The sequence below is a fragment of the Haemaphysalis longicornis genome, unplaced genomic scaffold, assembly GCF_048455015.1.
Source record: "Haemaphysalis longicornis isolate Haplotype H1 unplaced genomic scaffold, Haemaphysalis longicornis Haplotype H1 scaffold_8, whole genome shotgun sequence".
NCBI lineage: Eukaryota > Metazoa > Arthropoda > Arachnida > Ixodida > Ixodidae > Haemaphysalis > Haemaphysalis longicornis.
This window is the reverse complement of record NW_027526445.1, coordinates 91,574,565-91,587,543: the sequence shown is the minus strand read 5'-3', so window position 1 is coordinate 91,587,543 and position 12,979 is coordinate 91,574,565. Positions and strand designations below refer to the sequence as shown.

Here is a 12,979-nt window from a genome sequence, read left to right as displayed (position 1 = left end):
CTCGGTAAGAGGGCACCGCGACGCCGTGGAACCACAGTATCTGGCGCTGCAGGGCTGCGCACTAGAAATGAAGTACATTATAACAGCGAAGCTGTTGAGCAATTCGTCTTGTTGCATGGCGACCGAAGTTAAAAATACCAGGTAAATCCCCAGCGCTTGGGCATGCGTGCTTGGAGCGCACGTTCGTAATGCTACGTATGCCCACCTAGGGAGATTCACCAAAACACTCTAGCGTTCGCCGCGTACTTCGAGCTCATGTTCGTCAAGCCAAGTTTACCCGCTGGAGGTGTAGATGGGTACACCATTCACACCGAGTTCGTACGAAGAACAACAGAGCTGCAACCAGAACAACGCAAAGCTATCAAAATTTCACCCATTCCAAAGAAAATGAGCCCCCTCTACAACAAAGGTAGAAGACAAGCAAGAATTCAATATATAAGAAGCACATACGGGGAAAATACAGATGCAGTATACATGCATGCCGCCACCAACCACCACGGAATATCTTAAGCCGTAGTTGTGGATGCACGGGGCAAACTCCTGGACTTCCTCATGAGCAAAAAACAAACATCTCAAGAAGCTGAAACCACAGCCACACTACTCCCTGTAAGATGGGGAGAATATAACAACAAAAACCTCATCATCATCACGGACTCTACAAGAGCCATTAGAAATCTAATATGCGGCCTTGTTCCCATAGAAACAAGGAAGATTCTTCCAGCCGAACCAAAAGGCCAACATAGTATATTATGGAGCCCCGCACACGAAGGCCTCGAAGGAAATGAGCGAGCCGACTCCCTAGCGAGGCAAATCAACAGCCGCAGGAAAACGGACCACTCTTACACCCTCCCTCCCTTCATGTCGCCTAATGAAAGGCTTTAAACTCAAATGCAAGCGAGAAAGACCATGCCCGCACCGCATCACATGTTAGATTTCTGGATTTCTGGATTTCTAACATGCATCACATGTTAGAAATCCAGACTGTCTCTCATGTTCCCAGAGAGAACGAAGAATGCCACAAATGCAAATTACGACCAAATGTATTCCACACAGTCTGGAACTGCCGTTTAATTTGGCAACGGAACATCTACCAAGCCTCTAGAGAGTCCTGCGATTTAGCACTGTCCAGCTCGGACCTTTCGACACAGCGGGAGCTGATAGAGCCAAGCTGGGAGCCTTCGCTACTGGAGTCCTGGAAATAGGACTTCACATATAACTCTTTCCACATTCTCTTCTCCCTATTTTCAAAAAAGTTTAGTCTCTCGCTCTCTCTCTCTCGAAGTTTACCCGCTGTCTGTGAAAGGGAAGCTGTTTACAATGTGGGTAGCCTGGTTGAGATTATCTTATTCTGAGCTTAATATAAACCAATCTAGGGAACTCACTAACATGATGCAAGCATTAACCAAGCATATTATGTTCATTTCATTTATCTCATATAGGTTACAAGAATACGGCATCCTGATGCTGAACGGTGGTCTGAAGAATTTACCCAAGCCCTACTGGAAAAACAACACAAGAGGCACCGTGGCGGGCTCGAGAATTGCCCTGAAAGCATTTTTCAAAACATTTCATTGCGATGAAGTACAATAATATTATATTACTAACTTTGGTTCCTTTCATGCTCCTAAAAGAAAAACAGATTGCAACAAGACACAAAATATTGCGTTAAGCATTGCAGCAGAAAGCTAGCGACGTTGCAGACATTTCCTTTGAGATTGCGGCGTCAATGGCGTATCGGTCGAAAGCCAAGTTGCGGAAACCCACCTTTTAGTCTGATGAGTGTTTGAACTTTCCTCTCGCATTACCCGCCAGTTTAATGCAAACTAACCATCTCTGGGAAATCAAAGTGAAACCAATATTTTAGAGTTGAGAGTAATCGAATGCGGTAATTTTGATAGCAAAACTTGTCTAGGAGAACACTTCTTCACTTGTTGAAAGCTTCGCGTAGTACTGAGCGAGGTTTGTGCAAGTCGCTTGAGGAACTCTTTTTACCGAGGTTGAGTACTTGCTTTTTGGTTTGCTTTTGCTTCCCGTTTTTTGGGGTTATATGTTACTAAGTTATTGCTTCAAGGAAAGTTATTACAACCAGCAAAGATTAACCCCCACAAATTTCTATCCCAACAAAGTTGCTTCACTAATGCTGGAAGCCGTATTACATGGCTATTGTTGCTGTCAATGAGATGATTGCCGTTGAGGCCTTGCTTACGTTACCCATAGAGCGCGAAGCCTAGAGCTACGAAATTTTCTACTGGCTGAATAAGTAGTCTGGCCGTATCAGTTCTTGCCTGGAAGGAGCGAAACCACCTCTGGTCTTGTCCTGAAACTCGGCACACTTTCCTGTATCATGTAGACTATGGACCCAGAATGAGGCTACCAGAGCGGATTCCACGTAAGCTTGAAACCCTTTACCACCGGTTGCGTCTCAACGCAGCGCTCACGAACTCTTACCGCCATCGCCTAGGTCTAACTGCAAACCCCTATTGTGATAATTGTGGATTGCCCGAAACAGTAGGGCACGTCCTTCTAGAGTGTCCGGCATACATTCAAGATAGAAATCACCTCGCAAAAAAGATTGAGTGCTTCAACAACGCCTCTACATCTTTGAAAGGTCTCCTTGGACCCTGGCCCTCTCAATCGTCCCAGAGAAAAGTGTTGGTTGCTTTATTTGACTATTTATACGGAATCGACCTCGCAGAGACAATTTAGAACTTTACGTGTGAGATTGTGTGGAATTTTAAGTCACCACGCAAAGCCTCGTGTTCACTTTTTCTTTCAATCTCTTCTTTTGCCCTCTTTCTTCCGCCCTACTTCTTTTAGGGCCTTTACTCCCTTCTCCCCATCCACGCAGAGTAGCATGCAGGTGGGAACATGCCGGCAAACCTCTCTGCTTTCATCTAATAAAGAGGTGTCTCTCTCTCTCTCTCTCTCTCTCTCAAATCACTGATCTTGTCCTCAGTAATCTTCTTGAACTGACTTTCCTAAGTGGAATGCCACAAGCCATTCACTGCTTGCTTAACAAAACAGCGCAGAAACATGAACGGAATAGTGGATAACCTGAAGCTGTGACGAACAAGCAAATAAATTTTCCCAGCAGTGACAACATACAGGGCCGTACCAGCCTAATATCAGGATGGTGTGATATGAAAACGCGAAGAGAAAGTTATAAAAGCAGCATCTGCGTGAAGACAATACGGTAATATCTGAAAAAACAACATTTTTTTTCATTGAATGGCCAAGATACAATATCTCCAGCTAAAGGAGTGCCATCGGAAACGAGCTCAGGCAATCATCCCCTGATGCCAATCTCTGGAGCCTCGTATATTTCTCGGGCTTGGGAGTCTCAGTAATGTTTAAAGATGCCTGTTTCATTTAGAGTTCTTCCAAGATTTTCGCGCTGTTTTTCTGGGAGTTGGTACTAAGCTACTCCAAAGCCGGGCTTTAATGCATTTACTAGTTCCACATTCCGGTAGCTGGAGGAATAGAACAGTCTTGGTGATGTGTATTCGCGTCACCTTCCTTTAAAAAAACGCAGGGGCGGGTTGAATTCGCGTCTAGTCCCAAATATATGGGCTTCTTCCCCACAACCACTTTTTTGTAGAGTAGCTAGCTGAGAAGTTTTGCTTTATCGTGAGGGACTTATTCATTAGTTTATTTTTCTTTCCATCATTACAATTTTGAGGTTCTATACCTTAAACCCGTCGAACGGATTCTTTCACATGCAGTGTCACCACACGGTTTCCCACTGACACATTTCTTGTAACTGGGATGATCTAAGCCTTCGGTGGTGAGAACCACGAGACGTGCACGCAAGATCAATGACGACACAGTCGCCATATGAAGGTGAAGCCAAGATGCAGTATATTGCACCGAGCGGGAAAACGGGGACGTGTAGAACGGGATGAAAATAAACAAAATTGAGAAAAAAAGAATGAAACACAAAGGGACAGGAAACTGCAACTAAGTCTTTCCTTGTCGCAGTTCCTTGGCGATTTGTCAGACGGAGCCCAAGCGTGAAAAAAACCACCACAGCCTTACTGATGTAGTCCGCTGTGACTCGATGGCCAGTGACTCGGTGGTTCCACGCTGAGCGGAACGGAGGGCGTAGCCACGAGGCGCAGCAAGAACGGCAGGAGAGGGATCCCGGCGCTGTGGCCCGGTGCAGTAGCGGATCCGGCTAGTGACCGTGAGGTACCTGGCGATGTCCCGGCGCGGTAGCACGGGTGCCGTCGATGGGTGTATTCTCAGCTTATGCAGGCGCACCCCGAACGCTCGTCCGCCGAAGCACCCCGTTGCGTTCTTCCTCCATTTCCTCTTCTACCAGCTCTTTTTTTCTCCGAAGACGCGTACCCATAGCGAATAATAGGCCTCCTCTCCTTCCGGTGTTTTCTTTTCTGCGCCTTGTTTTCTCTCCTGGAGCGCATGACATTACCCCGGCTTTAGAAAGTGTTTTGGGGTGAAGCCACAAACACACTTTCAGGAGGTACCGGTGGGCGAAAGGTGGGGCCGGAAAAGAAAACAAAAACACTGTTTGCACAGTCAACAGATTTAGCGAACCGGCAGAAAGCATCGTCTGGAGCCCGCCACACCTCACTGCTGAGATGCCAAAACAAGGTTGAAAATGTTGACTTTAGGGCACAGATCCTTAGGCTCATCATGGTCCGTATATGTGCTATGGGCTTGTCGTTTTCCTTGAAGCCAGACTTTTTGTTACGCAACGGCCAACAGTCGGCATCTTTCTCGAACGAGCGACGCCCACTTCACTATTCGTTTTTTCCGTCTTGCATGGCTGACAGGTGCTAAGAAATCTTCGAAGGTCGGCGTAAATGTTTGGCCAATAAAACTCCCGGAGGATTCTTTTAGTTGTTTTGAAAAATCGATGATGATCTGGAACTCCTTCATGAGCCTTCCTCATGACCGCGTCTCTGAAAGGATGCGGAATAACAAGTTGCTGAATGATGCGGCGAGATAGTAATGCCTACGGACGGTACAGCAGCCCCTTTTGCCAAATAAACTTGCAGGGGCTCTCTTTATCGGAAGAGGACTCTGCCGATGCCATCTTCATGCAGTTGTCTAGCGTCTTGTCCAGCTGCTGCTGTTGGCGCATGTCTTTTTTTGTAACACCGGCCAACATGATGGGACTTACTGGCCGGTTTTGCTGCACACCGTGATGGACGTGGCTGGTGTTCTCGTCGGTCGAAGGAAAACGTGCTTCCCCACCGAACACTGCTGGTGTCGCTGGATGCGTTGGTTGCTGTTTCTTCCATGCAGGGTTAGGACTGTTTGGGTCCCTAACGCCTGGTACGTTTTCAAGTGTGAGGTCGTATAGGGGATCAGCCATGTGTTTGGCCAGGACTTTTCCAGTGAGGTAAGGTGTCCCCACGTTGATGGAAACCTCTTCAAGTCTCCTTGTGGTGTTGTCCACAAAACCGACGGTTGATGCACGACCTGTAAGGCAACTATCAGGGACTAGGTCTCGTCGCACGATGACGGCGTTGCTGACGGTGTTCCTCAGAACGGAAACTTGTTGTCAGTAGATCTCACCGGCTACAAGAGGCATACGCCTTGCCGCATTTTTCGTTTGGAGCTGGCGTTGTTTTTTATGCTGGGAACATGCTGGTTCCAGTGGGCCTTTATTCCCGTGGTGCTGTTGGCGTTTGTCGTGAAGATACTTCTCAATAGCGCAAGCCGACACCTGCTCTTTATCAGGAGTCTTAGAGCGACAGCTGTCTGCGTGATGCCCTTGTTTTCCGCAGCTTCCGCAGTTGGTGTTCAGGCCTACTACTCTGCAGGTTTTCCCGCTGTGCCCACTTTTTCCACATAAAAAGCAGGTTGGAGCTTTCTTGGAAGGAATGTCTGCATGTGGCTCTTTCTTTTCGTCCCTGACCTTTCGCAAGTATGTGAGAGCTTGAGCTTCGAGGAAACGATCGAAAGCTTCGGCCATTTGTTTGGTCGCATTGCAGTCTCTTTGCTTAATAAAAATGGCCAGCTAGGATGAGCAAGACTTGGAGAATTGCTCCGCGATCATCTTGTTGCGTAATGCTTAAGACGTTCTGGGAACCCCCCACGTTTCAAGCCATCGGTCAAAATAACCGAAACGTCGTGTCGCGAACTGAGTTCCGGTTTCGCCGTCCTCAGCTTTCGACTGGCGGAAATTGTCATTGTACCCTTGAGGGGTAAAACGAAACCGGTGACAGAGCGACAGCTTGACGTTTTGGTAATTCAGAGAATCTTCTGGCGTCATACTCCCGATGATGGAGAGCGCGTCTCCGGTAAGGCATGTGCTCATCCCGACGGCCCATTTATTTTCCGGCCATTTTTGAGCCGCAGCAACCCTCTCAAACGTTAGGAGGTAAGAGTCCAGGTCGTCTCTGCGCTCATGAAACGGGGAAACAAAGTTATGCGGGCTCGTCGACATGGCAGGCACGGGGTTTGGTTGGGCTGCCAAGGAGACCTCAGATGGTCGGCTGATTTGTGCGCCTTCTTGTAGCCTTAAGTTAAGGCTTAGGCTCTCCTACTTTGCACGTTCCAGCTCGGCTGCGGCCTTTACAGCTTCCCGTTCTGCCGCCCTTTCATCGCGCAACCGATCCTTCTTCGCTGTAACCCATACCTGCAGTTCGGCATTGCAGAGTCCCAGCTCCTTTTCGCTGGCCACTAACTTTTCCACCTCCATCTCGGTTCTCTGTCCCCATGCCTCTTCGACAAGCCTCGTGACCTCGTCGAGATGTTATTTAAGAGGTCCTGTCGCGGACGCCAGTTGTGATGATCTCAGGGTTTGGTGGTGTGAACCACGAGACGTGCAGGCAACATCAATGATGACAGAGTCGCAATATGAAGGTGAAGCGTAGATGCAGTTTATTGCTCCGAGCGGGAAAACGGGGATGCGCGGAACGGGAGGAAAATAAAACAACATTGAGAAAAAAAGAATGAAACACAAAGGGACAGGAAACTGCAACTAAGTCCTTCCTTGTCGCAGTTCCTTGGTGATTTGTCAGACGGAGCACAAGCGTGAAGAAAACCACCACAGCCTCACTTATGTAGTCCGCTGTGACTCGATGGCCAGTGACTCGGTGGTTCCAGGCTGTTGGTACAGAGGGCGAAGCCACCACGCGCAGCAAGAACGGCAGGAAAGGGATCCCGGCGCTGTTGCCCAGTGCAGTAGCAGATCCGGCTAGTGACCGGGAGGTACCTGGCGATAATCAAGTGCTCACTGTGGGGAACTAACCCACCCTTCCATTCCAAATTTTTTGGAGGAAACGCCCATAAATGATATCAGTGATTGATGCAAACAATACATGTTGGTGCTTTTAAGTATAAAGCAGCAAGCAGGTGTTAGAAGGCTGACCGAAGGCCATTCTATTCAGTACTGCAAGAAATAAAGTAACAAGCCACGCATGATAGCACGAGCGTGTTCCGCACGGTTTCTTCGGGCAAGGGTGAGAAGTACAGAATAGGTGTTAATGTTTTCTTGATACTCACTGTAGAACAGGTAAAATACTAGAAATGTACAAGCGGGCAAAGTGTCTACCAACGCCAAATTTTCCTCCTCAACAACGCACCTCACTATGTGAAGGTTAATACTACCCCCCAATAGGTGTGCCCTCATTGGCACTAAAGCGGCAAGTGAGAACATGCACTGATGGGTATACAATATTCGTATAATAAGTGTTTCATGCGGGCGCCTTCCACTTGGCGCTTCACAGCAGCGGACAGCGGTACACACAACACAAGAAGAAATTTACAATTTTGCACGAGCGCTACATGGAAACGTGTGCTACGTATCCCGAAGTACAGACGCCCATAATACAGGTATTCTGTTCGTACTCGGACCTTCCGCCCCTGAACCCGTCCCCTTCCCCTGAGCAGTGGGAGATACTGCTGTCCAGCTGTCGATCTGAAGACCATCTCTTGCTTGTGACCAGGGCTAGGGCAGCCTGGACAGCACATGGGCTCCTGGACTGAGGAACCACTCTCGCATAATTGCGTAATAAAGTTGTCTCTCTCTCTCTCCTATTTGTGGTTGTACATAGTTAAATTTTATTCAGCTTTAGAGCCCTCATTCTCCACCAAGGCAGTGAGTATAATAGCTACGTTTTTGTCCGGGTGTTCCTTCGCAACAATGGACAAAGTCCAGTGCTTGAATTTACTTTCACCAACACTTCTTAACAAACAGCTTCATAAATAGTTAGGCTCCATTGGTATTTGTATTTTATGTGTTCAGACGCCGCAATCACAAACATACACAAATTCAAACAAAGCATGTGTAGGCCCTCTCGTCATGACCACGGTTACAACAAAACACAGCAAAAGAAAGTGATGATTGTTTCGATATTGGGCATTTTATGTGTACCTACTTCAAACGTGAGAAAATGTTTGATTAGGTGTAATTATCATGAATTCAGTTGTGGTTGCTTATTCACTATTGTTGGCTGCGATACAGAATTGCAGTGCTTTGCGAAGCTTTTGTTTTGGTTTGTACGGGTTACGTAATTAACAAAGGAGATGTTATTATGTAATTACGGTTATTATGTCTTTTCGGGCTAACTGCCCAAAACCTGTTATCGAGCAGAAAATACACGAAGAATACTTCAATAGGCGTGTCCAAAAAAAGGTGTCATTATATATAAATTATCAATGGGGAAAAATGGTAGCATTTACAACATGTATTACCAATTAAAATGCTAAGCATAAATCGCATAAATAAAGTACATTAAATGAACAAATTCGGGACGTTAGTGATGACATAGGCGGGTTCTTTTATTTTGATTTATGCTCAATGCTATGCTGGAAGAAAAGTGTTTGAAACCAGCACAGCAATATCAGGTGAAACAGCAAACTGAGCGTTTTTTGCTCGCATCACGCCGTTGGTGAAATGAAGTGCTTTCAAAGGCCAATTTTTGGCCCTGAAGTCTGAAGCTGACGGCAAGATTTAGAGAGTAAATGGTTTAATTGCTGAGGTAATTGACTAAAACATTAAAGTATCCATGCGTTCCATTTCTTTTTTATTCACGTCAGACACCACGGCCCCGACAGTGCAAGCTGGTATTTCATATGTGTACGCCAGTTTTGTTTATTTTTATTAGAAACCCACAGCAATTGCTCACGGTCTTCTGGTTCTAACGAATAAGTGATAACAATGCGACTTGTAAATTCTGAACGTAATATATATCACGTTCAAAATAACAATACAAAAAAAAGTTTTAGCCCCAGAAAAAACTATTTGTAGTGCAATGACCAGTTAAGCACAGTCTATGCATTTTGTAATGGCAAGTGGAAGTTAACATCATTTGGTCCTAACACTCAATAATTACACAAGCACTTCTTTATATGTAAACCTGGTAGGGAGGCAGCTACTACGCATGTTGCGCCTTGTAAATACAGCACTGTGAACGCGCGACGTACAGAGATACGGACGTCACCACTATGCGTCACGAGCCCTGTGCGTGTTCGTACTATAAACAGTGAGCGTACAAGGAACACGTATGCGGCAACGGTCTAATTAGTCTCGCAGGATAGCGGTGATCGGAGCAGTCATAGTTGATTTTACCCAACCGGCCGAACCGCTTTCGCTCACTGACTAGCCAGAGTCACTGTAATTATTATTATGACTCTGGCTACTCAGTGATCGGAAGCGGTTTGGCCGGTTGGGTAAAATCAAGACAGACTGATTCGTTTGCAGTAGCAAAACGACACCAGCGAGAATTGCTGTACTGGATGGGAGCAGTCCGTCTTAATTTTTACCCAACCGGCCAAACCGCTTCCGGGCACAAACTAGCCAGAGTAATTAATAATAATTATAGCGACTCAGGCTAGTCAGTGAGCGGAAGCGGTTCGGACGGTTGGGTAAAATCAACTACAACTGATCCCATCACCGCCATCACGCGACACTTAGACAGTTGCCCTACGTGTGGTGCGTACCAAGCCCGGAACATGCGTTGCGTACAAATGCCCCGTCGGGTATAGAGACTGCTCTCACGGGTGCGGTAGGGGGGAGTTGGACGGAACAGCTTGGCGGGAGCGGAACCAGGATGGGAGCAGGAAAGGACAGACTACCGGACCGACAATCCCTGGCCAGCTCGGACTAACAAGCACATATGGTGGGCCCACACAGTGTGGCTGGGTACAAGGACTCGCACGTTGTCGTGAGTGTAGAGCGAAGCGCCGTATTATTTTTCTGCGCAATCTGGGCAGTGCGTCTTTTCAGTGTCGCGGTGTTTACATGGCCGTATGTATATCTAGCTTCTGTTTCTGCTCTTGTCATTTTTGTTTTGGTATGCCGGAATAAACCGGTGATTTCTGTTTCTTTTGTGCCGGCGTCACTTTGTCGGGCAGAGTCAGGCTCGCGAACTTTTCGGACATGAAGGAGGTTCCTTCAAATGCTACAGGGCAACAAAAAGACCGCCGCTGATGATTGCCTACCCTGGATGTAAACTTGTTTTAACAACACAATACTAGCACAGGTTTATAACAATTCCTTTATCAACTTTCTGCTCGAGGTTCACTATGTTTGCAAAAGATTGCCTACGGCGTAAGAGAATGTCTTGAAAGGTGCCGCACTCCACGTGTTTGGAGTAACATTCCTCAAAAAAATTGGCTCCAATCCACGCCTGTGAATGTGTTTGGAAATCAAAGCTTGAAATGACGCCCACAACAATAGCCCAAGCGACGTCGCTTGAATTCACACACATTGCTCTAAAAAGAGTGAAACCAGAGATTCTGCCAGCAATTAGCTGAAGTTCGCGGGGGCGGCATCCTGAACGCAGCAGCGTGGGGCACTGCCGGGCTTGAGCTGCGCACGCCGCTGCTGTAGGCAGGCCGTGCGTCGGCAAGGAAAACGGGCAGGAGCGCCTTTCGAAGGGTGAGGCAACGGAGCCTAGCCATCCTGTAGCGCTAGCTCGGGGCTACACAAGCGCAGACAGAGAAACAGTTTGGCATCTGAGCTTAGTTATTCCCATTTATACCGATTTAAACTAGTTAGTCTAGTAAGTTTGAGAATTGCGAGAAAACTGAGAGGAAGATTATAATCGCTATTTATCAGATCCAGTTGCTTCTTTCGCATTTTTAATGCCTCTTAAAACACAACCAAATTTGTATTCACCAATTAAGAAAACGGAGTCATATTTGTGGCAGCCAGTGCGTAACACGTAGCGTTTCTCTAACAGCAAGATGTCTCTGTTGCGTCTCTACATTTTGTTTTCCCGCCATGCAAACCAATCCTTAACGTATGTTTGCCGTGTGCTCAGTTAATTCCGTCGGTCCGGGTTACCCAGCAGGTGCGGTCGAAATATTTAATCAAGCCGTGCGAAGAAGGCGCGCAATGGACGCGAAGAAGCGCTAAAATAGGCCCAAAGCAACTGTTCCTAAAACACGACAAACCGTCCCGCCGACCCGCCAACCGGTGCGACCAGTCACTGCGTGCGGGGAACGCTGGGTAATAGCGCCGTATCCCCGCGCCATCTACACTGTGGGCCGTGAGTGAAAAGCGCCCTTCCTTTGCCCAGGCACGTTGGGAATGACTTGTCCCGCATGCCTCGAAACACTCATTGGCGAATATCAAGCGCAAAAATTCAGAATAGGGGACGAACGGGACAAGAACAAACTGCTTGAAGGTAGAGGTAGAAAGCGTCGCTTTAAAACGAGTGCTGGGAGGCCATTTCAACAAATTCAGTCTGGAAGTGATTCAGGATTGAGAGCCTAATGCCTCACAGGTGTTGCATACATGCGGTTTTAACAGCTACGCAGGTAAACAACACGTGTTTAACTTCAGCTTATTGCGCAACTAACAGCGCGTGATAGAGGGGCAGGCCAAGCGTGGGTCAAACCCCAACTGTACTCGAAGACTCAGCAGCAGAACGTCTACCCTGCGAGCAAACCCACTCTGGAGGTCAGTTCCAGGAGGTGAATTAGATTTCTCGCGGCGCGCTGATCCCCTCATTTTCCACCAGGTGTTCTTCTGTGATGGACAATAGCAGAATTTGTAGTGTACGGTGGTAGTCTCTCACTTCTGCAGGCGACATCTGCCGGTATGTGGGCAGTAAGCATGTAAAGGCCAGTTCACAAAACACGCACAGCATATTAGTGGGTGGATATTCTCATGTCACTAAATGAAGCCAGGCTGGATCAACGCGCGACGCTGCTTAAATCACAAATTGCTACCGTTGAGTCAGTGGAAATGTCAAGCTTAACACCCCTAGCCACAAGAGATTGAAGCGCTTAAGTCCTTAACCAATGGCAATAAGCTCTGCCAAACAGCTACGTGCAGTATGGAGGGTCTCGGGAACGGAGAAGTAGTTTAAGAAAGTGAAGGGGACAGTTCACTGCCGTTGTTACGAAGCAGTCGTGTGCCCGGTGTCCACTAAAGACTCGCAGACTCGCGGTGGCATCGCAGGCACCAAGCCAGGGATATGAAGTACTGTTTCGGGAGGCTGATTATGTCCGGACATGTGGTCTTGAATGAGGCTGTGTATTCCACGTGGTCGTAGTTCTAGGGCGGTCTAACAGCAGAAAAAAGACCGACATCGTGTCAGGCGGCTTGCTCGTATACGGAGCAAGATTTAAAGCCTCCAGTTCTTGTTCAGGTTTAGCAGGAGTACGGAGCAACGCTAATAAACGATTTCATTTAGCCTGCTGTTCAGGCCTTCTTCTTGTAGCCGCTCATTTGAGATTACTCGAGGGAGTTGTGTAATGGTGCGAATGGCGGCAGTGTTTATCGTCAAGGCAGGATCGCAGTGTGCTTGCGTCATGTGCTCGAACTGCGCCTGGCACACGAGCCTTGGCTAGATACGAAGGACAGCCAAGGGGGCCCTGCTACACTTCTTCGAGATGCGGCGAACAATTTACAGCAGTTGTTCGACTCTCTTTCGTAAAAATCGAGGCCACTGAGCTGCTGAATGTACTACCGGTTTCTCTAAAACGAGAACCAGAAGTTGGCCGACAATTGGAATAACGTTAGCATTCAGTTGCAGACCGATCTTAGATACTC

General features: G+C 47.5%; 1 protein-coding gene across 1 annotated transcript in view; it reads left to right on the top strand.

Annotated features, from left to right (window-relative positions):
• LOC144149302 (xaa-Arg dipeptidase-like) overlaps positions 1–1,604 on the top strand; it is a 41,906-nt gene extending 40,302 nt beyond the window's left edge. The window contains exon 7 of the mRNA XM_077680872.1: positions 1,440–1,604. Coding sequence (XP_077536998.1) covers positions 1,440–1,462 — 23 coding nt within the window. The 3' untranslated portion in view covers positions 1,463–1,604. The remainder of the gene's footprint in view (positions 1–1,439) is intronic.
• Positions 1,605–12,979: the final 11,375 nt, after the last annotated feature.